Source organism: Nicotiana tomentosiformis, chromosome 6, assembly GCF_000390325.3.
Source record: "Nicotiana tomentosiformis chromosome 6, ASM39032v3, whole genome shotgun sequence".
In the NCBI taxonomy this organism is placed as follows: domain Eukaryota; kingdom Viridiplantae; phylum Streptophyta; class Magnoliopsida; order Solanales; family Solanaceae; genus Nicotiana; species Nicotiana tomentosiformis.
The window spans coordinates 10,694,692-10,720,395 of record NC_090817.1 but is presented as its reverse complement, the minus strand read 5'-3'; the positions used below and the strand labels follow the sequence as shown (position 1 = coordinate 10,720,395).

Genomic DNA, 25,704 nt, shown 5'->3' with positions numbered 1-25,704 from the left:
GGTCACCCTCATTTAATATGTACATACTTTTTAAAAATAAAATTAACAAATGTATCTAATTTTTGAGTAACTTGAAATACCCATGCCTTTTTCTTCTTCTTCATTGCTGTTTTCTTTTTCATTGTATTCATGTCACCTTTATCTAGGAGTTTCGTTGCTACTTTCTTCGTTGCAAAATGCCATTGTAGGTTTTGCTTAGGGTTTCTTGTTCTTCTTCTTAGTTGCATAATGGGTTTGTTAGATTTGTTGTCGCTTGAAATTTTGATGATCGGAGTTTGTTCTTTATGATATTTGAAAGTTATTGTTTAAATTTGTGCTCATTTAGAGTAAATTTGTGTGTTAAATTGTTGTATTGGATTATTAAAATTCGAAGATCAAGTTTATTTTTCAGAACATAAGATTCAAATTTTCTGAAGTTGCATTTGAAAGATAAAGAACTTAAGATTTGATTTCTGAAGTTGCATTAAAGAGATAGAATTGCTTAAGATTCGAATTTTCAAGTTGCATTTGAAAGATAAAAAGAACTTAATATTTGACTATGAAGTTGCATTGAAGAGATAATACTATTTAAGATTCGAATTTTCCGAAGTTGCGCTTGAAAGATAAAAGAACTTAAGATTTGACTTATGATGTTGTATTGTAGAGATAGAACTACTTAAATCCTAGTGGGCAAATTTTTGTAATTTTTGTGCAATGCGGATATAATTTCAATGACGGCCCCAAAAGTGAATATCTGTAAAAATGCCTTTGATGTCGAGCAACTTGTGAATTCTTTTAGGAATATGTTAATGGATAATCTAAGTTTGTACATCTTCAAAATATAAAAAATTATGCTGGATGGATTTTTTCATAATCATCATTTATATTTTGATTCTGTTAAGAAAAGTTTTGAGAAATAGCCCGACACTAAAATTTTGAAGCTTGGGACCAGAATTTTGAAACACCTGAAATTCTAATTATCACCCAAATTTTCAGCCACAATGCTGAAAAATTCTGGTGATCCGTCAGAATTTTGTGTGTTATGGTGATCACCGGGATTTGACTAGAAATTCTGACGATTGTTAGGAGCGTGTTTTAAAATTCTGGCACCATGCTATATTTTTAAATCTTCTATTGCTGGGATCAAATTGAGCTTAAAATAATTATCCTTTCCTACCCATTTAAAAATTATTTATAATATATATCTACCAAATTAAAACTAATTACCTATACATATCCACCCATTACCCATTTGGTTTAGCTTGACTTGGCTTGGCTTGGAATGATTTAGTAGCTTAGTTTGACTTCATTTGGTTGGCTTTGACCGGATATTTAAAAGAAATGGGTAGGGGGCAAATACATGGGCTGGGGCGAATAAATAGTTTCCCCTGCCTTGATATTTGCCAAAGATCCCCCAAAAAATCAACAATGCCACAAAAGTATCTCGTTTGTGTCATTCACCCTTTAAAATATGAAGGTGAAATATATTTAGATAAATATCATGAGAGCCAAAAATAAAATTTATTAATAATTGATGGACTAAATGTCACGATCCAATTTCCCTCCATAGACCATGATGGCGCCCAACGTCGTTGCTAGGCAAGCCAACGGTAAACTAGTCATGTATTTGTTCCTTTTAATAATTTCAAAGTAGTTGATTTTTATTTAGGAATAATACATAAGATGCACTCTGTACTTGTCCGAAAAAGTCAGTTCCACATCTAACCTTCACGAGCTTCCTATTACCACACTATCCTTGTCCAAAGTGAATTTAGTACCACTTTGTGAAATATAATACCACTTTCATGGTGTGAGGTGTTCCACACGCGCATGCCACGTTAACGCCATGTCAGAAATACAAGAAATTATTATTTTTATTATTTTTTCTTTTTCCTTTTTCATTCACATATTTTTCCTTTTATCTTCCATAACTACCATCAAAACCTCCATTACCAACGGGCTTCTTGTGGCTTGATGCTTCTTTCGTTTGTTTTAATTTCTTTTGGTTTACAAGTTCAATTATTATGAAATTAACATCGAATTTAGTATTAGTGGTATTAGGACCAAATCCCACACTGTACAAAGTATTTCAAGATAAGCAACCAAAACGCCACCACCAACTTCATCGGTGGAGTGTGCGTATTTAGGCACCAATTTTTAGGCATAATAATTGATACTTTAATAATCTAGTTGGTGAAGTTTGCTTAATATTGGGTTTTCACTATGTTTTGCATCTCAATTGAATCCTTTTCAAAAATTATGTGAGAATATGTGTTGTATCAGTTAGAGCAACTCTCTGAAATATCAGAACATTCTTAAACTCAAAATTGTTTCTCCACATGTTCAAGCAATTCTTGGATCTGTCAAGAGATTCTTAAACTTTAGGAATGTTTCATGGTTATTAATAAGGCGTATCTTAACTGTGAGGGTGTTTGGATACACTTATATGAAGAAATGGTTGTAGAAATGAAGAAGAAAGGAAAATGGAGAAGAAGGTAGTGGGTGTTGAGATGGAGAAGAAAGGGGAAGGGGCGGTGAAGATGAAGAGGGGGGGGGGGTAAGAAAATCTACTTTTGCCCTAGAAAAATCATATTTTTTCTTTAAATTTGATAATAAGCATCTTATTTTTTCTTTCTTTTTTATTTTTGTCACATCAGCTTTTGGGGTGGTATTAAATTCACTTTAGACAAGGATAGAGTGATAATAGGACGTCCGTAAAGGTTAGGTGTGAAACTGACTTTTTCGGACAAGTACATGATGCATCTTATGTATTATCCCTTTTATTTATTAAGAGAGTGATCAGTAGGAAATTATGGTAAAGTAAAGTAAAAACCAACGAAAGAGTAAATACATTGAATTTAATACTCAAAACCATCAAGTGTGTACTAGCATATTCCCAAATTCCGGTGTCACAAGTATATGGGTAACTAGTAAAATATACAAAATCTCCTATACTACTGTATGGGATAAGATAGACAGAAAATAAATACAAAAGAGAGACTGCAGAGTGTTGCAGAACGGACATGGAAAGCAACTAACTACTATGCCTCGGGGTAACGGAGAATGCGCCTCAATGACCACCAGATGCACCTGCCTCAGATTCTGCACGATTAGTGTAGAAGTGTAGCGTGAGTAGGGATGGACGTTCGGTCAGTTCGGTTCGGTTCGGTTTGAAGAATTTCGATTCGGTTATTTGGTTTTGTAAAAGTAGTAACCTAAACCGAACTGAAATAAGTCCGGTTCAGTTCGGTTTTCTAATTTCGATTTGATTTATTTCTAATCGATTTTCGGTTTGAACATTATCATATTGGGCTCTTTCTATGTAATAATTGGACTGGCGAATTTGTTGGTTTTCTTTCAAAATTTCGGTAAGTTAGAATAAAATAGTAAGTTTGTTAGAGTTAAAAGTCTTAATGAATGTGAAACTAGGAATAGACGATTGGGTTACTTATTTGGATTGGGTCTTTGATGGACTTCAAAATTGGGCCTATATTATTACCTATGGGTTTAACCTATATATAACTTAAAGAATTTATATGCTAATAATTCGATTTTTCGGTTAACCGAACCAAATAAATTAATAACCAAAACAAAAAATTGAAATTTTAAAAGTTTAAACTGAAACCGACCGAAAAAATCGAATAACAGAAACTAAAATAAAAATATTTTCGATTTGGTCGGTTTCTTCGGTTCGGACTGAAATTGTGATGACCCAAAATGTCATCTTTAAATTTAATGATTAATTATATGATCTAAGCACTATTTACCATTACTCGACTTGAGGATGCAGTCCATAAAAATATTTCGGAAAGTTTTCAGGTGAAAAATGAATTAAAATGTGAATTAGAGCTTTAAAACTCAACTGAGTTGACTTTGGTCAACATTTTGAGCAAACAGACTCGGATCAGTATTTTGATAATTTTGGTAGGTCCGTATCGTGATTTGGAACTTAGGTGTATGCCCGGAATCAAATTCCGAGGTCCCTAGCCAGAGATATGGAATTTTGATGAAAAATTAAAAGTTTAAGTTCAAATAGTGACCGAATGTCAAATTATATGCAAACGACCCCGGAATAGAATTTTGATGATTCCAACAGCTCCGTATGGTGGTTTTGGACTTAGGAGCGTGATCGGAATTTTATTTGGAAGTCCGTAGTAGAATTAGGCTTGAAATGCCGAAAGTTGAATTTTTGGGAAGTTTGACCGAGGGGTTGACTTTTTGATATCGGGGTCGAAATCTGATTCTGAAAATTTTCATAACTCAGTTATGTCATTTATGACTTGTGTGCAAAATTTGAAGTCATTCCGAATTGATTTGATGTGTTTCGACACAAGATATAGAATTTGAAAGTTCAAAGTTCATTGATTTTGATTTGAGGTGCGATTCGTCGTTTTGATGTTGTTTGATGTAGTTTGAAGGCTCGACTAAGTTCGTATGGTATTTTGGGACATGTTGGAATAATTGGTTAAGGTCCCGAGGGTCTCGGGTGGATTTCGGAAGGTAAACGGAATGGATTTCGGACAAAGTGTTGGAAATTTCTGTTTGCAGAAATTTCTGTTGCAGAAATTCCGTGCGTGGAGCCAAGTTTGGAAGCTTATATCTCGCAATTCATAACGAATCAGAAAATGTACAAAACATGAAAGTTGTATTCGTTGGATTATAGGTTCCAGAAAGTTAAACTATGCATTATTTGGACATGTGTACAGAAAGTTATGATGGATTGAAAGAAGGCTTGTAGAGTAGTTTCGCCAGAAATTCTGATGCATGCAGCCAACTTTGGAAGCTTATATCCCGCAATGCATAATGAATCGGAATAATTGCAAAACATGAAAGTTGTAGTCGGTGGATTCTAGTTTCCATAAAGTTAAACCATTTATCATTTGGACATTTGTACATAAAGTTATGATCAATTGAAGTAAGACTGATAGAGCTATTTCTGGTAGACTTTTAGTGACGAAAAATGGACTTTTAGTGACGAAAAATGGACTTTTAGTGACGGATTGGCAGAAACTTAAGGACAAAAAATTCTCATTTCATTCATTTCGTTTTGAATTTTTAGAGCACGGTTTTTGGGCGATTTTTGGGCGATTTTCACGGGAAAACATTGGGGTAAGTGTTCCTTATCCTATATTGATTATATTTAATGATTCCATACTCATTTACATCATGAATCCGTGAATTTATGGAAGAAAAATCAAGATTTTTGCAAAATCTTCCAAAAACGAAAATTTAAGATTTGGAGGTCGAGTTGTTAACGGATTTTGGTAAAATTGGTATGGGTGGACTCGTAATTGAATGGGTTGTCGGATTTTATAAGTTTTGCCGGATTCTGAGATGTGGGTCCCACGAGCAAATTTGAGCTAATTTTGAATTTTAATAAAAATGTAATATTTTCTTATGAAAGTGATTACTATAATTTTTGTTGACTGTATCGAATTAATTATGACTAGATATGAGTCGATCGGAGTCGGAAATTCAAGGAAAAAAAAACACAATACGTGGTTAAATTGGAGCAAGTCGAGGTAAGTGACTTGTCTAACCTTGTGTGGGGGAAATTTCCCCTAGAATTGGTATTGATGTGATTATTAAAATGTGTTGAAAGTCATGTGCACGAGGTGACGAGTGTGTACACGGGTTAATTTGCGAAAGATTATATTTTTAAATTGTGTAGATCACTGTTGCGCATTTATTAAACTATTTTATCTTGTTATATTCTTCATCATTGATGTGAGATATATACTTCAAATTTGTTTGATCTTTTCTTACTAATTGTTTTACCTGTTTAGTTGAAACTTGGTTTCTTTTATTCTGTGCATTATTTGAAGGTTGATTTTCTTTAAATTAAATATTATTAATATGAAGTATTTGACATTTTTAAACTTGATATTGAAGCAACGTAGTAAAGATTTTGAAATATTATTTTCCTAAATTATTTACTCCTGAATATTTTTATACTCATTGTGAGGGAGCCGTGAGCTCTTTATTGTGGAAGAATATTATTGATGAATTATTTTGACATGAGCTGTGAGCTCTTTATTGAGGAAAACTATTATTGATGATTTATTTTGGCATGAGCCGTGAGCTCTTTATTGTGGCAAACTATTATTGATGATTTATTTTGGCATGAGCCGTGAGCTCTTTATTGTTTATTGTGGCAAACTATTATTGATGATTTATTTTGGCATGAGCCGTGAGCTCTTTATTGTGGAAAAATATTGTTGTTGAATTATTTTGGCAAGTTAAATTATTTGAGCACTTGAGGTGCAAATTGTAATATATTGTGATATTGATACGCATGCGGTGGTATAAGGTCTGGGTGTTGAAATGCATGCGGTGAGATAAGGGTGGCTTGATACGCGTGGCTAGTAGGGGAACTACTAGAAGTCATGCGGTGTGATAAGGGTGGCTAAAACGCGGGATGCTATTTCGGGAAAAATGTTTTCTTTAAATAAATTATGAAGGCTCCCGCGGTGATATAAGGAAATGAGATATTGTGAATTTATTTATGATTTGGGACTACGAGGCGGTACCTCGGGAGTGCCCTTGTTGATATTGATTTATGGCCGTAGTTGCCTTTGATTATTATTGTGATTTTCATAAAGTTGAAGGAAATTCTGTTTTGATTTCCACGAGATATTATTTGCAATTATTTGGTGTCATTAAATGTGACATACTATTTGATTCATTTTCAATGTCATTTTATTTTACTACATTGATAAACATTTTACCATGCCATTATTATATTCCAGTAGGGCCTCACCTGACCTCGTCACTACTCTACCGAGGTTAGGCTTGGCACTTACTGGGTACTGCTGTGGTGTACTCATACTACGCTTCTGCACATCTTTTTGTGCAGATCCAGGTACATTTTACCAGCCTAGACGTCATTGAGTTACCTGCGCACGGAGACTTCGAGGTATATCTGCCAGCGTCCGCAGACTCCGGAGTCCCCTTCTATCATCTTATGTTGCTTCCTTATATTTTATCTAAACCTTGACATATAGAGACATTAAGAATAAATTCTTAGAAGCTTGTGACTTATTTCTACCGGGTTTTGGGAGTTGAAATTGTTTGAATTGTAGTTTATTTATTTCAGATATTTATTATTATTTCGCATTGATAGGCTTACCTAGTCTTAGAGACTAGGTGCCATCACGACATCCTACGGAGGGAATTTGGGGTCGTGACAGAAATATGCTTACCCCTAAGCGTGAGTACATAAACAATATGTATCTAGTAAGTATCTAGTCTAACCTCGAAAAATTAGTGACGAGGGGTCGACATCGACACTTACTATGGGCCAATAAATGAAGTACATACATTCTAAATAGACATGAAATACATCAATAATAATAACACAATAATGAACAGTAAATAAGTGATTATTTAACTAGAAGTCAATTTTTAAATCTCCAATTAGCACATACTAACTTCAACAAATATGGGCCATCAAGTTTTATCATTTCTCAAGTCATGAAAGTAACATCAAGTGTAATCGGACTCCGAGTATTATCACACACGATTTATGTCGAGGTCATACGGTCCGATCCAGAATAATAAGTACACTGCCGAGAGTCGACCGGCGCGAACCGTAGATTGATCTATTATACTGTAGAGGCGTTCGGCCCGCTCCACAAGAAAAGAGAGAATACTTTACGAATTTCGATTTAACGGCTACTACAAGACTAATATACAAGGAGGCACAATTTCGACTAACAGTCAAATAACCCGTCAAAACTCAAAGCAAGTGAAGTTCGGTCTTTACGAATTTTTTATCAAATTTTAATATGATTTAAGCACTTAAATTAACAAGTAAAGTGCAATTAATACAAGTAGTACATGATAGAGTCCTAAAACTACCCGGACATAAGTATGATTTGTAGCTACGCACGGACTCTCATCACTTTGTGCGTACGTAGCACCCACAATTAGTAGCAAATAATAATTTAAAATACCTATGGGGTAAATTCCATCTTACAAGGTTAGGCAAGAGACTTACCTCGATTCCAAGTCCTTAATCTAGCTCTTCAACCTCACTAGAACTCTTCAAACGATACGGAGGACTCCGAAACTAACCAAAAGGCGTATAAACTAATAAATATATGCTCAAAAGTTTATAATTTAGCTATTAGAATAATTATCCAATTTAATTTGGAAGATTCCTAAAATTTACCCCCGGGCCCACGTGCCTGGATTCTGGATATTTTCGAATAAAAAAGTTACCCATGACCTCCCGAACTCAAATATATAATTTTGTTCCAATTTCCACCACCAAAATCATGATCAAATCCCGATTTTACCTAAACCCTAGTTTCTTCACAAAATCCCACTAATTTCATAAATTTTTTCATGTTTAATCTACCTATAATTCGCGTATTTAACTAAAGAATTGATAAGGATTACTTACCTCTTGATACTGATGAAATTCCCCAAAAAATGCTCTCAGAATCGCCTAGGACCAAGTGGCAAATGAGGGAAATGAAACTAAGTCTCGTGATAAAAAAAAAAACCCCGGCATCAGTCGCAAATGTCGCATTTGCGACATCTTGTTCGCAAATGCAACAAAAGTATCGCAAATGCGAAGACTGGCCATCTCTGCCAAGGTCGCAATTGCGACCAAAAACTTCGCAAATGCGAAGATGGGCAATTCGCAAAAGTGGCAAAAGTGTTCGCAAATGCGAACCCCCCAACCTCGCAAATGTGAATCCCTCCACGCAAATGCGAACAAAACCTCGCATTTGCGAGGCCTGCAGCACCAAACCAGAAATCAGAAAACTAAAAGTTCCTCCAACCCTCCGAACGCGTTCGAAACTCACCCGAGCCGACGGGGCTCCACACCAAACATCCACACAAGTCTAAAATCTTCATATGAACTCGCTCGCGCGATCAAAACACCGAAATAACATATAGAATCACGAATCGGACGCCAAAACGCATGACTTCGAGCATGAAGCTCAAAAACTTCTAGAAATACCTCTGCACGTCCGATTCAATTCAAATCAACTCAGAATGACGCCAAATTTTACGTACAAGTCATAAATGATATAACAGACTTATTCCCACTTCCGGGATCGAAATCCGACCCTGATAATATCAAAGTCTACTCCAAACCAAACTTAAAGAACTTGAAAAAACTTCAACGCGCCAACTTTCAATATTAAGCACTGAAACGCTCCCGGGCATCTAAAACCTGATCCGAATACACGCCCAAGTCCAAAGTCATCATACGAACCTACTGGGACCATCAAATCCCGGTTCCGAGGTCGTTTACTCAAAACGTTGACTCAAGTCAAACTTGACCATTATAGGCCACTATTAAGGAACTAAGTATTCCGATTTCAAACGGAACCCTTCCAAACCCGAACCAACCATTCTCGCAAGTCATAAAACAGTAAAGGCACAAACATGGAGTCTTAATTAGGGGAACGAGGATCTAAAAAGCAAAACGACCGGTCGAATCGTTACACAAAAGTTGCAAATTAATGTCTAACCAAACCCCATTTCCATTAACATCTGGCCTGTATGTCACTAACCCAGACCCTCATTTTCCTTAATATCATCCGTTCAGCCTTTGGATTATTCTTTAAGCAACAAAAATAACTATAACTCAATCTCAAATTAACTGAATATATTAACTTGAAACATCAGTAACCATTCCAAAGAATTATGAATTTGTTATACATGCACAAACATTGTAAAGAACTTCTGTACTATTTGTATATTGTGACAAGGTTGTGCAAATTACTCCCTTTGTTTTCTAGGTAACCAACATTACTTATTATGAATGGTTTCATATATTTATCATTTAGTTGACGTGATAGTACAAAAATAATTTTTACCCTACTCTGTATAGTAGTTAAACTCTTGGATTATTCCCCATCAAAATTTAGCAAAAGCTTTGCTGCAGGTTGTCCTGTGGGATCCCACACGTAAAAAATCCATTGCTACCAAAGCAACGATTGAAGGAAGAACGAAAATGGGGATCTCCAAACCAAAGAGCCGAAAAATAGCACGTAGCCCAAGGAGGAAAAATAAACTTATACTTTCTCAGTAATAAGGTAAGGATCAAACCCCAAGAAAATACTTTCTTTAGATACTTTAATTCATACATTAGTACAGGCACAATGAATCATTAATTTTCTAAGCTTATTAGTCTTGGCACAACCTAATGTTATTATACATTAGTACAAGCACAACCTTTCTAAGCTTATTAGTCTTGGCAAAACCTAATATTTGTAACACTCGCCGATAATAATGGCACATCGATCTACGGTACAAGAAGGCCAGAGCTGAGTACGATCAGATCTTTTGGCAAAGAATTCAATGACATCTCTCATGCAATCCATTTGACTGTACTATTGTTGGGTTGGATAAGTGGAGCCCTTGTTCAACAGTTCCCTCCAAGTTCTATTTTCAGCAAAGATCTCTACTACGATTTTAGTGTACTTCGGGAGTATTTCCATAAACTGAGGGACAAAACTGTTACACCAGCAATTCCAGCCAAAATCTGAAATAGTAGGAAAGACATAAAGTAGCAGTATATAAAAAGGAGAGTGAACAATGAAGTTACAAGGATGAACGCTCATGGATGTATAGAGCACACATTGAGAAGACTGTCAGGCTATACAAGGCAAGAAATCTAGGAGTCAATTTTATATTCATGCATGCTTAACAATCTCAGTGCTACTAGACATGGATTTAGATTGCACGTAACTTGAATATATTAGACAAAGACACTACAACATGTTTATGTTTATTAATCCATACTACTGGAATATTGTGCAAGATAGAGTACAATGCCCGGACACTGAAACAACGTACGTGGACTGTCAGTGTTACACGGGAATAGACACAAAAGATTAACGGCGCGGGGGGAATTAGATTCTTGACTTCTTTCTTTTCGTGGCAAGGGTCATTTGAAGAGGGAAGCAAATATAAAGATCCACATCCATTAGATCATGATGCCGGAAGATGAAAGATGAGAACTACATGAGACTAACCTTTGCATCTCTTGAATAACTCTTGGATACTGACTGCATCAATGACTTCAATTTTTTTATACGTGATGCCTGAGGCATCAAAATTACTACAGTATACTGCTTTTTACAAGGAAATGGCAGAATTCTTTGCAAGGCTAGTTGGGCAGTTAATGGTGTCAAGATACTTCTCACTTTGGACCGTGCAGCATCTTGGACCTGCATAAGAGCGTTAAGCAAATTAGAAAGACGTCGTCCCATAGGATCTCTATACATAATTGAAATTACAGTTCCATGGAAGAACTATATAGCAAATGCAGTCTGACTTTGGCAGAGAAGTAAAGGGAGCTTCTACAGAAAGTATAACATTTACTTTGTTGGATGTAAAATTTCCAAACAGCTCCTTATCTTTGACTCTGACATATTCTTTTTTTTTTTTTGGACAAGGTACTTTGGCATATTGCACACAAGGGTGTGGCCTAGTGATCAATGAAGTGGGTTGAGAACCATGGGGTCTCAAGTTCAAATCTCATCCCAGCGGAGGCAAAACACTAGGTGATTTCTTCTCATCTGTCCAAGTCTTGGTGGACAAAGTTACCCGGTACCTGTGCTGGTGGGAGGTATAAGGTACCCCATGGAATAAGTCGAGGTGCGCCACACGCTGGCCTGGACACCACGGTGATATAAAAAAGGTACTTTGGCATATTCGCTCTTCCCTTTTATCACAGAAGAAGGAAAAACCAGGGAGCACAAAAATAAAACGGAGTCAAACTAGAGAATATTCATAAGCATGTTAGGTCAAACTCTTTAGATACGTATAGCACATATACCACCAAGTGGAACCAAATTTTTTGAGGAAACCTCGATTTACAATTGTTTGTGCATATCCGGCGCACTAGTCTACAATCCCAAAAAGACTAGTGTTTTTTTATTTCAGATAGGCGTTAGATGACATATAATGGAATAAGTTCGACATGCATGAGGAACAAGGAACAGACTGCATTTGTTTTTAAATAAGAGGAGCAGACTGCTTTTAAAGAATTGTACAAGCACTGAACTAAAAACTAACCTCAAAGGAATTGCCAACGTCACCAGAATAGATCCGTGACTGGTAGCTACGCAATATTCTATCTAACCAATAGTAATTCTCCTGAAAGAGCAAACAGGAATCAGCAGCGGATCAAATGGATATTCAACTTAAGGTTTTAGGTAATAGAAGATATTCAATAAGCAGAAATTCAGAACTTTAGAACTATGAATTAGAATATGCAGCATTTCATAGCTGTCTTCTCATAATGTTGGCAATCAAATGAAACTTTGAGCCTCTGAGAGGAAGATTCCAGTAAACATCACCTGTAACCCATTTTCATGTGCCCTTTGCTCGATTTCTAGTACGGCCATAACATCGTCATTTGAAGGTCCTTCCTCTTGAAGATGTAATATTTCGTCCAAAGCAAGATCAACCTTGTCAAAAATTTGTGATGTTAGGCTTTGTAACCTTTTCCTGTAACATGCGGATCAAAATTTGCAAACATACCAGTGTCGATGAAATGTCTGGGTCACAGGAGAAATTTATACTAATATCTCCACGGATATTGCCAAGTCTGGAAGGCTTATTGCCGCCAAGAAAGACGGAAACTCCAGCAGAATAAATCTAAGGCACAAAAAGTTCCAAGAATAACAACTTATCAAAATGCATTAAGAAAATCCGACAGACTACACAAGAACACACCTGTCCATACTTGAAGCGGAGAACCTGTACTATCTTTGTTTCCAGAAGCTTGCTCAAGAATCCAACAAAATGAACATCTTCCATCTGTAAATAAGGTGAGAGTGTGTATAAGTCAATGTATGTGTAAAAGAAAAAGCTTAAGAAACAGTTTTCTTAAGTATCTAAAATACAGACCATTTTTTCATTCTTTAACTCAACAGGGAAACATAACTGCACTGAACATTGTGCTTCCACCATTGGGCTCCGAACAACTTCTCTACAATCACATGCAACGCGTTAAATGGGGATGAGTCTTAGCACATAAAGGACATCATAGAACTTCAATAGTTTATCACATAGAAGAAAATGATCAGTAACACCAGGGGCCCTAGTCAAGTTGGAATCTTTCCTTCTTGTTTTTTTTTGGGGTGGTGGCTATGAGTTATGACAAAGTAGCAGTAACTTCACACGCTGCACAGGAATCGTATCCCCAGCAAGCATTCAAAGACTCCCCCATTCCCCCCAAAAAAGGAAAGAAAGGCGGTAAACAAAACAAATGAGTATAAACAATATACATGAGAGTGTGCATGTGCCTCTGTGTGTGTATAATTTGCTAGTTTCTGAAAACCAATATAATAGAAATCATATCATTAGGACTCCCTCACCAAGCCCCCAACTCAAAAATCCAAGGCATCAGGGGTAAAAAATGAACAATGAAAAAGGACAAGGTCTAACGGAAAAATCGTTGAAGCTAAGGTATCCTGCAATCAATCAGCTTCTTCAGCTTCATTAAGAGAAAGAGAATAGCTTAGTACATTATTAATTGGAGAGAAAATAACACTGAGATTACCTAGTTATTGTCGTAGGAAATTGGAAAGGCAAGCCTTTGAGGTCATCACGGCTGAAATGTAGAACTGGTTCAGGAGGTCTTGGAATTCCACCCTGCATAGTGAAGAAGAAACTAATGACAGAAATGCTAAATAGTGCTAGGGCCCAACACCATTAGAAAGTGTAGTACCTACCAAGTACTGTAACATCAACGGACATGCTATAGAAGGGTCAATATTCCCAACAATCACCACTGTAAAAGTTGAGGGGTCCTTGAAGCAACTATTGAAATATTCACAAGCTTTATATGGGTTGACTTTTCGAAGGTCACCAAATTTGATCGGCTGCAAGACAATACGCAACTATGTAACTCATGAATACACCCAGCAATCCGGCACTACAAAGTTGACTATGCAGATCGAAAGTCATCTTACCCTGAAAAAGTAGGAGTTCCCATAATTGAGCTCTCTCACTCGGTTCGCGAATGCAGTGTAAGGATCTCTCTCCTGAGCACGTATGGCTTCTTCTGCCATTTGCATCACTATTTTGACATCTTCTTCCCCTGGCTCAACGGTTGTTGTGAAAAGTTGATATACAAGCTGAGAAGTTGCAGAAGGCAAGAGGTGAACATCACATACAAGTAGCACAAACGAAATTAAGGTTAAGACCAAACAGCCACTTCACAATTTCCTAATTAAAGTAATGTTCTTTTTAAATACTATTATTTTTCACTATTTATATCTTTTATTATGTAAAAATAATATTTTGCACTAGATGGGAAAGAACTTTCCATGAAAAGTCACTAAAAGAAACTGGTTTTCAACTAAAATTTACAAAACAGTAAATGTTAGAAGTAGCTTCAATTTGAAATTCCGACTATTGCCGTTCACAGCTACTCAATAGCCGAGCGCACTTATTTAGAAAATCTGAGAGGACCACAATTCTGATAAGTAGTTCTCTAAAAATATTCTGACTTAGGAATAGCCGCTCTTACTGGAAGTAAACCACCATGGGCAGATGGCAGACGTGCTTGCTGTCTGCCATTGTTGCTTGTTTCTGCTTCAAAATTGTTGAAATTCCATTAATAGCGCTCACTTGAAACAAAGTTAAAGAAACATATGGGTTCACTCCGGGATGATTTGGAGTGAGATTAACTGTCACGTGATATTTATTTTATAGCTACATTTCATAAGCTCTATGTTTTAGGAGTTTTACAAAAAATTTAGCTCTAGCAACACCCATACTCGTAATTCTATTAGTATATCCGAGCTCCAATATTTAGGTGATGACAAGATCCATACTCTTATAGGACAACCCCACACAATACCATGTAATATTTGTACTTCATGGACGTAGAGAATACTAAATCAAGATACTTTTCTAACTACTCTTTGAATAGGAATCTTCATGAATCATTTGCAAAGGATTCTAAGAATCTTCATAATCTTAAAGCTCGCTCAATTCTTTATAGAATCCAACCAACTCGTCCCATGGCAGTATCTATCCTTGAGACATAGCCCATATGGAGGATCTATCGTCTAGTCTTGCAATGTTTTTTGTTTTCTTATATGATATACATAACCATAGACAGACAGACATGTATGTAGAGAGAGATATAATAGATAACAAAATCAGATGCCCATGCACTTCTAGAAAAGTCTAACCTGCAATGCAGTTTCTAAGTCTGTAGGTGAACAATCACCAGAAAAAGTTCTCATATAAGCTCCAAGTTTTGTACCAACTTCAGCTCTTTTCCCAGCAAGCATATCCATGAGTATTGTTGGTCTGTAACCAAATATACCAATTTCTCCAGCGATGGTTGAGCCCATTGAACATGAAAAGTATTCACTTTCCGGTAGTTCAGACAAACCACCATATGAGAACCCTGTGAATAAAACCTATTTAAACAAGATGTTAATACGAATAACAAGTACCGCATCAACTTAGACCCAAAAAACAATGTGCTTTCTCAGAGTTACTATTCCAAGAGGTGTTTTTTAAAAAAAAAAAATGAATCTCTTTAAAATAAAAAGAGGAATCTCTTTAGTGAGCAATAAAAGCTAGTTTTCATAACTCATAGGAATCTTGGATAGAAAGTTTAGATTGGTAAAGAAAGCAGAAGATCATCCTAGTAACTAGAAAGAAAACAAAAACTTAATAGTCTGCTATGGCACGTTATTATTCCCTCTTTAAAGGCAGCAGCCAAAACAGTGTTTCTTATGTTTCATGAGTATCCACAAGGTATTTTATTACCAAAGTATCATCTTCAACAACAAGAATGATTATCTGCAAGCATTTATTCACTAGTCTATGACAGAAGCCCAAAGGAAAGATGATGAGGAACTGTATCTCCAAACAGATATAAGACAGACAGACAGACCGCTGCATAGGAAATTCACAAAAAACTCTCCAGCTTAACCTCCATGCATAGGAAATTTTTACCTGGTCATCAAGGAAGTCAGTATATTTATAGCACACTCGCATTCCATTTGATAAAATCAACTCAGTAGCTCCAATAGTGGAATATTCAAGCTGCTGTACTATATGCCTGAAACAAGAAATTTGGGATCGGTTTCAGCATACATCATTATAAAAATGAGACTGAAACTGCCACATGATTGCTTTCAGAGAGCACATCCATAAACCTGATGACCAAGTCTAAGGAAAATGTTGGAGTGACAGAAGGTGCCTATTCTAAGTCAGTGAGAGCAAATTGTCTGCTTAGAGAAAATCATCCGGGCTTCTGGTAATAGTATTATAGGTACAAAGCTAGTGCTGCTCTCTTTGCAGGTAACTATCATCATAGAGTATTTACTTTAGATGTAGGTGGAACAACAGATATTTCCTTCTTGGTATTTTACCTTTAAGAATACTTACAGTCTCAAAGACTAATTCAGGAAAGTGAATTAATCCCACTTAGTAAAAAATCTGAGAGTGAAAAGGATGCAGATAAATGAAGTAACAACCGATGATACGAACATAATCTTTTTTGCCTTGAACATACAATGGATCACTACAGTAGCTCATTGCACAATATTTCTTCTATTACTTTATTCTTCTTGTTCTTTTTTGGGGATAGGTCAGGCTCAATAGTTCTTTGACATCCTAGTCATAAATATTACTCAAAAAAATAGTTTGCAAGAAAGTCATAGCCAGTTAGAATAATTGCATAAAAAAGACACTTCTTTTACATAATTAAGACACAATTTTAACTTACTTATAAAAAAAAGCCAAAAATATTAGGGACAAAGTTCAGTTAAGATGTTTCTGTGAGCTAAACATAATTAATAGAAGTCAAATGTGTGCCTGGAAAACACAAGATTAAGACACAGGCATCACCAAATGCCTCAGTAAAATATATAAGCATACAATGTGAACATTATGTCACAACTCATTGGTCATGCATTCATGCTTAACGGTCCAGCATTTGATCACTATTTGGGAAGAAGAAATGATAGGTTCTCCAAAATACACATGCTTATTTTATTTAAAGATCATAGTAGCAACTAGCGCCAGCGAAAAAGTTATCAACGGACATTTGCTAAGAATGACGTATTGCCTTGCAGATCACATTACAAGGATCAAAAGCAAAACAAAGGCATAAACACCAATGAACTGCATTTCAAATTTTTTTAACATAGTATCCACATGTTTAAACAATATATTGAGTTGCCACACGTTTTCCATCACACATGCAGTAGGTATGTAAGCGACTATGAACGTTAAATGTGATATATGTTACCCTGGATTTGATTTCGCACAGACAATTTCTTCAGGGATGCTTTCATCATCCCAAGGAGGAAGGCTTTTTTCTCTTTCAAGAGAATTGATCCTCACTACGACAGCTTTCAAATCATCCACTGCAGCAGTTGCTCGGGGCTCAATTGTTTTTATAACGCAACTACTTGAAGTCTGAAACTTCTCAGAGTATTTGGACACCTCAGATGCTGAAATATCTATTCAATCAAAAAAGATTTAGCAATATTAAGATTCCCTTCACCGGGTGAAATGACAACAAAAGTCTCTTTCGTTTCTTTTTCCCCTCCAGCATATAACAGTCTCAGAAATATAAAACTCATAAATGAAAAAGAAACACTAGCGGACACTCACGGGGTAGGAGAGTTTTCTGGAGCTGTGCCTCGTACTCAATCCCAACAACGGGTTCATTTCGAAGAAAATGCTACAAAGCAAAAACATCATTTGAGTCTCATTGTGTAACAGGTATATTCAGCTTTTACTAAATTTTATATACGCTTGAGTTTCACCCAACTGAACTTGAGCTTTGGTGTAAAGCAACTTGAGGGAAAGGGAGGAAAGTAATTTTTATGCACCTGCAAATATTCATCACGTAAGCTGGTTGATTGCATTTGATCTCGCTCCAAATATGCAGATTCAATCTCTGACATCAGCAAAGCCCGAACAACAGATATTTCACGTTCAGAAAAGCCATGAATTCTTACTCTAGCAACCTGGAACCAAGGTATCAGAAACAGCTAGAAAGCAGAATATAATTCATACGGATTTGGACACACACCTCAGTAAGCATGGATTCTAAGGCCTCGACGGTCCCCTTCTCTTTACAGGATGATGTCATAATGTAGGCCTTAACCGGACGAACTAGGATATCTGCTGCAGCCGAACAAGAATAATAAGGAGGATCTTTCTTACGAGATATTTTAAAAAATCTCTGGTTTAGAGCATGGAAAAACATGGATTCAGTGAGCAATTCTCGGTAATCTTTCACTGTCTTAAGCTCTTCCACAGGCATTTTGCAGCTAATCATCACCGCTGACTGTTACAACCCATTTCAAAAGAAATGTCTTAAAGGAAATCCAGAGCAAAAAGGCACAATGAATTGCTGAGATTGATGAAAGATCTGCAGAATACTAACCCCAGCTGCCTCGGATTCCACAAAGCATGAAAATCGCGGTTCATTGTGTGATGGAACCGAATAGTATGGTATAAGAGGAGGATCGACTGCTGAAATCTTATGTCCAAAGTGAGCTTTTATCAACTCAACAACACTCTGTCACAGATAAAGACAAGTGGCTAATATAGTTGATAGAGTCTTAACTCCAAAACTTTATGTAAAAATGAGATTTAGTTTGACTCCATCTCAATTGTGAGTCGATCCACTAAAGTCTTGGGCAGCAGTGTAAGATCAGATCACAAAGATAGCATGTATTGTTTATCCCCTTTGACTACGTCAGAAACTGAGAAATGATTTTGAATTGTTTACGATGCCGATTAACGATTAAAGAAATTCTATGATGTCGAGAAATTTAGAAATAGATCCAACACAATTTAGGTGTGTAATGATGTGATAATCCTTAAGTTATATATAAACATATATTGCGACAATTAGTTACATGATCGACATTGTCATTGATGGAAATATATCAGATTAATTGGGACAGACAGTTGGAAAGTATGCAGTATTTCAGGAAGAGGACAATAACCGTCTTTGAACCTGCGTATCAGGAAAGTCCCCAACAGCAATCACAGCCATATTCTGCAAATGGTACCACTTCCTGTAAAATTGCTTCACCGTCTGAGGAGAAACTGTTCGGATCACCCTCTCGAGTCCAATAGGCAGCCGCTCAGCATACTAATTAAGAAATCAGGAGGAAGGCATTCAGTTGAGGAAATAACTCCAACATGGTTTAAAATCAGCAACTAAAGCAATTGGCATTTAAGAAACTTCACACTGAAGCTCAGGGTTCTATTATACTTTTGAACATAAAGGAAACCAATTACTACCGCTTAATAACAAATATTTCTTATTAAATCACAAAAAAGTTGTGACATTTTGTCTTTACTAATCTAGCTTTAAATGTATAAATGGAGAGAACGAAGAAAACTTACCAAATATGCACAGTTTTATCACACAGGACCAAAAAGGGAGCTATATTGGAATGATTAAGTTTTAGGAAGTGTAAAGGTGAGTTTGGCAGTTTAAAAGTGGGTCTATTCAGCCTTGATTTGCTGGTTTTTATGAAATTCAACTTTTTCGTCAATGTGCAACCAAAACAACAGAGGGTAGGTCCACGCCTGGGCTAACACAAATTAGCAGCTTCAATGTCAAGATATTAGCTCTTTCAATTATTTTATCATGTATTCATGAGTTCTTCAACTCAAGAACAATGCTTGACCCAAAACTAAATAAAAATAAAACAACTCATAGTACTATTTTCTTATTACAAATAATAATAAAATAAAATATAAAAAAATGAAAGCAGCACATACCTTTATATGAAGATCATTTCCATCTTGTTAAAAGCCAATGTAATATAAATAGCCATCTTATTGTGCCTTATGTTTCTCTTTAGTAAGTACAGTGCATTCACAGAAAAATCACTGTGGATGGGCGGACAAAAGGACAAAGAAGAACTAGGAAAGTTACCTTTGAACCTTCCATCATGAGAACCCAGTGCGCATCCTGCATCCTTCCATTGGCATTCCTGGTTCCTCTATACTCTTCCATTACAGCTCCTCTTTCCTTTTCCAAGTCATCGGGTGACACTCTGACCTATACGTGGCAAAGTAAATAAGAAAACTTGATATGATCTAAATGATAGTACAACTAGAAAGGCACTAGAAGCACCTCTGAACTGAACTCAGCCAACACCGAGATCGCTTGAGACAATAGTTCAGGTTTGTCTACAGGGACAAATAGCTCATAAACAGTTTCATCAGCAGAAGTCATTGCATTCTGGCAAGCACCAAACTCTGCCCCAATACTCTCTAGAAACTTGACAATATCATGATTTGTGTATTTCTCTGTGGCACTAAAAGCAAGATGCTCAACTATGTGAGCAACTCCACGTTCCTCCTCTTCTTCTAAAACTGAGCTGCCATGAATTAAGACCTTGAACTTAATTAGCACGTCAACTATCCCTTAAAGAGTTAGCACGTCAGCTATCGTAAAGGAAGAAGGTACTGCTTAAATAGGCAACAATGAAGCAAAGTCAATGTCAAACCACTGCCGAAAAGAAAATCAAACAAGCTAAGGAAATACTCAAGGGCAGGGAGGTGTCTTACAGAGGCAAGTGTTACTTATCAAAAATAAGAGTAAACACTTAAAGGCAAGTTTTTTGATAGCTCAGTTGAGAATGTCAGTAACTTCCATTTCATTCCTAATTTTCCCCTCACACTTTTTCTCTCAACACATACATAATCATGCTTGTAGAGTTCCCTCACATCGTGTCCCCAGAAAATTATTTCCCTTCAAAATCTTATAGGATACCGTTATGCTTACGCAATTCATTTTGAATATCCTGGTCTCTTTATAAGTTAAGTGAAGAAGTATTTGCAACACCAACCAATAACAGGTCTTCCTCCTTTTGAGAAAATCACAGGTGCTCCTCTTTATTTACTAACAAACAAATGTGATTCTAGAATATTGCCGTCTCGAAATTGTTCTAGAGTCGAGCAATTTTCTTCCCAATAGAAGTTCTGTTGCTTTTCTTTTAATAAATTATGGGACCTAATTTTGATGTCCTTTTTTTTTATAAGGTAAATTGTATTAATCAAAAGGGAGAAAACTCCCGTATACAAGTATACCCAAAAGTAGAGAATTTACATCAGAACATGATTCTCTACAAATGACGCACAATCTTCTATACAAGTAGGGGCTATATGAGTGCACTAAAAAGCGATCAAAGATAAGAGGCTATTCTTAAGATGTGAAAAAGGAGACTCAATCCCCTCAAAAGCTCTCTTATTTCTCTCCCCCCAAACTATCCACATAAGAGCTAACGGGGCGAACTTCCACGCCTTTAGCTTTCTTCTTCTACGGAAACCCACCCAGCTATATAACATTTCCTTTACAGTGCTTGGCATCACCCATTGAACACCAAAAAGATTTAGGATTGCCCTCCACAAACCCGAGGACACAGGGCAATGCAACAAAAGATGATCAGCTTCTTCCCCTGAGCTTTTACACATGTAGCACCAACTAACAAGTGTAATTCCTCTCTTTTGCAGATTTTCAGCAGTCAAGATCACTCCCCTCGCTGCTAGCCATGCAAAAAAAGCACACCTTCGTGGGCGCCTTAGGAATTATTTTTTTTATTTTTTTTATGATGTGCATTTCTTTCTCGGTTTTTTTCCGGGGTGTCGGGATATCAGTTCCATCAAGTGCTCTGTGAGGCTTGAATCAGCAGAAACGGACAAACTTGTTAAAGTAGTATCCCTCCATTTCAATTTATAAACACACTTTCTTTATTAGTCCATTTAAAAAAGAATGACACATTTCTATATTTGGAAACAATTTAACTTTAAACTTTTTATTTTACCAATTTTACCCTTAATGAGAAGCTCTTATAACCATACAAATATTATGGTCCCACCCCCACAAAGCTTTTACCTTTTAAGCATTTAAGACCACAAGTTTCAAAAGTCTAATTATTTTTCTTAAACTCCATGCCGAGTCAAACTACATAAGATAAATTGAAACGGAGGGAGTAGTTACCATAGAGAGGGAAAAAAGGACCTGTGCAAGTAGTTAAGGAAAAAGTAAGTGACAAGAATGAAAAGATATGCAGTTCAACTGCCTTATTATGTTTTTTTTTAATTTATATGATTTCTTTCGCATCAGTGACGAACACGATACCTCAAAGACATTATTAAAGGATAGAGATTATTCATTAAACAAGCCAATGCATCTAGGTGTATCCTAGTCATAGAGTATATCACAAATAGCACTTCAAAAATTTCACAGCACACAAATTTACTTTCAAATAATTGAACGTGATAACACAATTTTCTACCCTAATTTTCAGCCGAATCACTCTATGCTTGCACATTGCTGTCTGAAATTTAGAAAGAAAAAAAAAACAGCCTAATGGTGGCAGCCAATACAGCATACATAAACACCAGACTGGGTTTAACTTTTATATTTTGATAACCGAGAAATCCCCGAGGGTCAGATTGGTGTTAATATTTGCAAGACTGCACAAAGAATTGGAAGTTTGCAAATTGGAAAGGAATTTTTGGGTCAATTTTGACTATGCAACTTCTTGGTGATACTTGGTCGAGTTTTTCTTTATGTAGCATGATATGCAGGCGATTTGACAACCAGAGAGGTCTCCTGTGCAAGAGTGATACAAAATGGTTGAGTAAACAATCAAGCAAGCTGCAAAGTACTAGCATTCCTTTTTAACCATTATCTGTAGCTAATTTACCAAGAACTATAACTTCTCATATGCCATTATGGATTAGTTGCACTACCCCTTACTCGTGAGATATATAGATCGAAAGCTCCTTCCGGTTTTATCTTGGTTGAAAGAGTCTCAAAGCAATAAAAGCAGTTAGCTTTATGCTCTCCTGAAATAGCAAGACTTAACAAGGTTTACTTTCTGTACACTGAATGTGCAAATGATTTTACCATTATTGTGTTACTAGATTTATAAAATGCAGTAATTAACATGCTATAACATGTTAATTACACTATACTGATACACTGATAGAAGTAGTTTGGTTGATGTATTGGAATAATCAATCCCACCATAAACTTCTGCATAAGATAACATAGTGTTTGGGTGGCCGCATACATAGTGTTTGGGTGGCCGCATAAAAAATAATAATCTCCATATAACTTTAATGCAGAGTTTGGTTGATGGTATTAAATAGTATCCATATTAAGTTATGCGGGAATCTAGGTATCATTTTATGTGGGAGCGAATGTTGAATAAGAATATGTATATTAGCAATGTAGGGGTCAAATTATTTAAAGACAAAAACGTCCTTCTAAAGTAAGTAATTCATATATAACCATCCCTTCATTATTAATTACCGCATAACAATCTCTGCATTATTAGTCACAGCATAGACAATGCCTGTGTTATAATCCCCGCGTATGTAAGTGAACCAAACGACTCCATAGTATATTATTTACAGTGTCAGTTTGCATAACTTAATCCAATCTAATATTGTTCATTGGGGTAGGGATTGCTAGCTCCGGTTAATTTCGTGTAGACAATTGTTCAATTTTCAAGTCGTACGCATCTCCCACATTCCACATTGAGTAAAACAACCAGTCAAATCATAAATCAGTTACAGCGCATCAACAGTATCCCTCTATTGTAAGAACAAGCTAAAAAAATATTAAGCAAATTAATTAACAACATAAAGGTATTTGAAAAATAGGGCACATACCCAGCTTTAACAGCGAGTGCAAGTGCAGCTCTCATTTTGGGCTTAGAATTGGATCGGACATAATAAGTTAGCCCATTTTCAAGCTTCCCGTACTCCACTCCTTGCGGCGTTTCCGATAAAGCTTCATCCATATTCACATTTACAAGCTTCAACGAACGAAATCTGTGTTTCTTCGGTAGAATCTGTGACGATTCTGCCGGTAACAAATCCATTTTTCCTCTGCGGTCTCTTTCTGCAATTGAAGCTGTTTACTATTAACTGTTCTGGTTTTTTTCTCTTTTTCGGTATTTATATTTTATTGTTTGGGGAAAAGTATCGTGGAGTGGATCTATGGTAATATGCTGTGGTTTGCATATATGCATTACACGTGTGCCGTAAAACTGAGCCCTGTGTTATGATTAACAGAATATTAATCTTATATCTAAGATATTATTTTGTTTTAATAAATATTAGTTATTATTTTATTTTTTAACATAGTGTAAAAAAATATAATAAAATTTATATAAAATCAAAGAATACACATTATATAGTAATTAAATTATTATATGTTACTTATTTATTCTTTATTAAATTAACAAGTATTTTGTACTATGTAATAAATTATTTGTTCCTTATTTTTAAATTAAATTAGCAAGTACGTAATACTATATAATTTATTTATGTATATATTTTCCTTATTCTTATAATATTTTCGTTAAAAATATATAAATATTTAATTATTTTAATTTAAATTCAAACAAAGTAACTAATTATTAGCTAGGCTAACTAATTTTGTCTTAAAACTACTACATGTCTTTCTACCAATATTTTTAATAATTATTATTTTGTGTTATATATATATATATATATATATATATATAATATACTTATCTTATATATAAATATCCTAATAATATCTTTATATTTTGTACTTTTCATTATGAATTATTTTGTTTCTTGCTTATCTAATTGTATTATCCATTGCTTAATATTATTAAATTTTCATCTAACTTTTAGTAAATTATCAGTTTAATATAATTTAATAAATATAATTTTGTATTATTTTTAAAATTTAACTTTACTTTATCTTGTATGACTTTGTCATCATTATTTCAATATATAAATTATCAATATTATTTCCGAGTATTATTTGTATACTTAATTATATCAAATACATTTAAAATGTGGATAGAATCACATTATATATATTCTCCTCTTTATACACTAATTTTGTCTTAAAACTACTACATGTCTTTATACCAATATTTTTAATTATTATTATTTTGTGTTATATATATAATATACTTATCTTATATATAAATATCCTAATAATATCTTTAGATTTTTAAATTTTTCATTATGAAATTATAAGTTTTATTTATTAACTAAAATTTCCTACATGAGAAATTTAATTAGTATATACATTTTTATGCTATCACTTAATTTTTTTTAAATTATTTATTTATTATAATTTTAGTTATGTGTATAGGTACGACTTTTCTCATCATAATTCTAATTATAAGTCTTATATTTTTCCAAAAAATTATATTTTTTTGTTTCTTATTTATCTAATTGTATTATCCATTACTTAATATTATTAAATTTTCATCTGAATTTTTAGTAAAGTACCAGTTTAAAATAATTTAACACATATAATTTTGTATTACTTTTGAAATTTACTTTTACTTTATCTTGTATGACTTTTTTCATAATTATTTCGATATGTAAATTATCAATACAATTTTTGAGTATTATTTGTTTACTTAATTATATCAAGTACATTTAAAATGTAGATAGAATCACATTGTATCTATTCTCCTCTTTATACAATAATTTTTGTTCTACAATATTTTAATTTTTTTCATTTAGTGTTTATCTACAATAGAAAATATTATTGTATTGTTCTTTTAAATGGATGGTGTTGAATTAGTTCAAAGGTTAAACAAAAAAGTTTATTTATTACATGTCATAAATCTAGTGATATTAACTTTCTCCATAGAATATGTTGTCAAAATGATTGAGCATCCTTGCTTTATAGCGTCAATTACACTTGCAATGCTATGCCAATTAAAA

General features: G+C 35.0%; 1 protein-coding gene across 3 annotated transcripts; it reads right to left on the bottom strand.

Annotated features, from left to right (window-relative positions):
- Window positions 1-10,033: 10,033 nt before the first annotated feature.
- LOC104091476 (zinc protease PQQL-like) lies at window positions 10,034-23,939 on the bottom strand. 3 transcript variants are annotated; one of them, XR_011408339.1, is made up of 22 exons: window positions 23,653-23,937; window positions 20,099-20,345; window positions 19,898-20,023; window positions 18,965-19,102; window positions 18,386-18,520; window positions 18,029-18,286; window positions 17,826-17,963; window positions 17,605-17,674; window positions 17,237-17,450; window positions 15,937-16,042; window positions 15,159-15,392; window positions 13,929-14,093; window positions 13,689-13,838; window positions 13,517-13,608; window positions 12,862-12,943; window positions 12,688-12,771; window positions 12,493-12,609; window positions 12,309-12,419; window positions 12,025-12,105; window positions 10,980-11,174; window positions 10,206-10,486; window positions 10,034-10,144 (listed from the first exon to the last, which is right to left on the bottom strand). XR_011408339.1 is itself a non-coding variant. In XM_009596820.4 (21 exons), the coding sequence occupies exons 1-21, from the start codon at window positions 23,862-23,864 to the stop codon at window positions 10,409-10,411; spliced, it is 3,033 nt and encodes a 1,010-aa protein (XP_009595115.1). In that variant the 5' UTR covers window positions 23,865-23,937; the 3' UTR covers window positions 10,034-10,408. The 3 variants fall into 3 exon arrangements, 2 of the variants coding, with proteins under 2 accessions (XP_009595115.1, XP_009595116.1); XM_009596820.4 differs by having other exon boundaries at window positions 10,034-10,486; XM_009596821.3 differs by lacking the exons at window positions 10,034-10,144; window positions 10,206-10,486; window positions 10,980-11,174; window positions 12,025-12,105 and having other exon boundaries at window positions 12,698-12,771; window positions 23,653-23,939.
- Window positions 23,940-25,704: the final 1,765 nt, after the last annotated feature.

Coding starts and splice junctions, on each gene's coding strand:
- LOC104091476 (XM_009596820.4), bottom strand. CDS start 23,864: ATGGATTTGTTACCGGCAGAATCGTCACAGATTCTACCGAAGAAACAC. Junction 13,609..13,688: donor CGTTGATGTTACAGTACTTG/GTAGGTACTACA, acceptor TTCACTATGCAG/GGTGGAATTCCAAGACCTCC. Junction 11,175..12,024: donor ACGTTGGCAATTCCTTTGAG/GTTAGTTTTTAG, acceptor GCTCTTATGCAG/GTCCAAGATGCTGCACGGTC.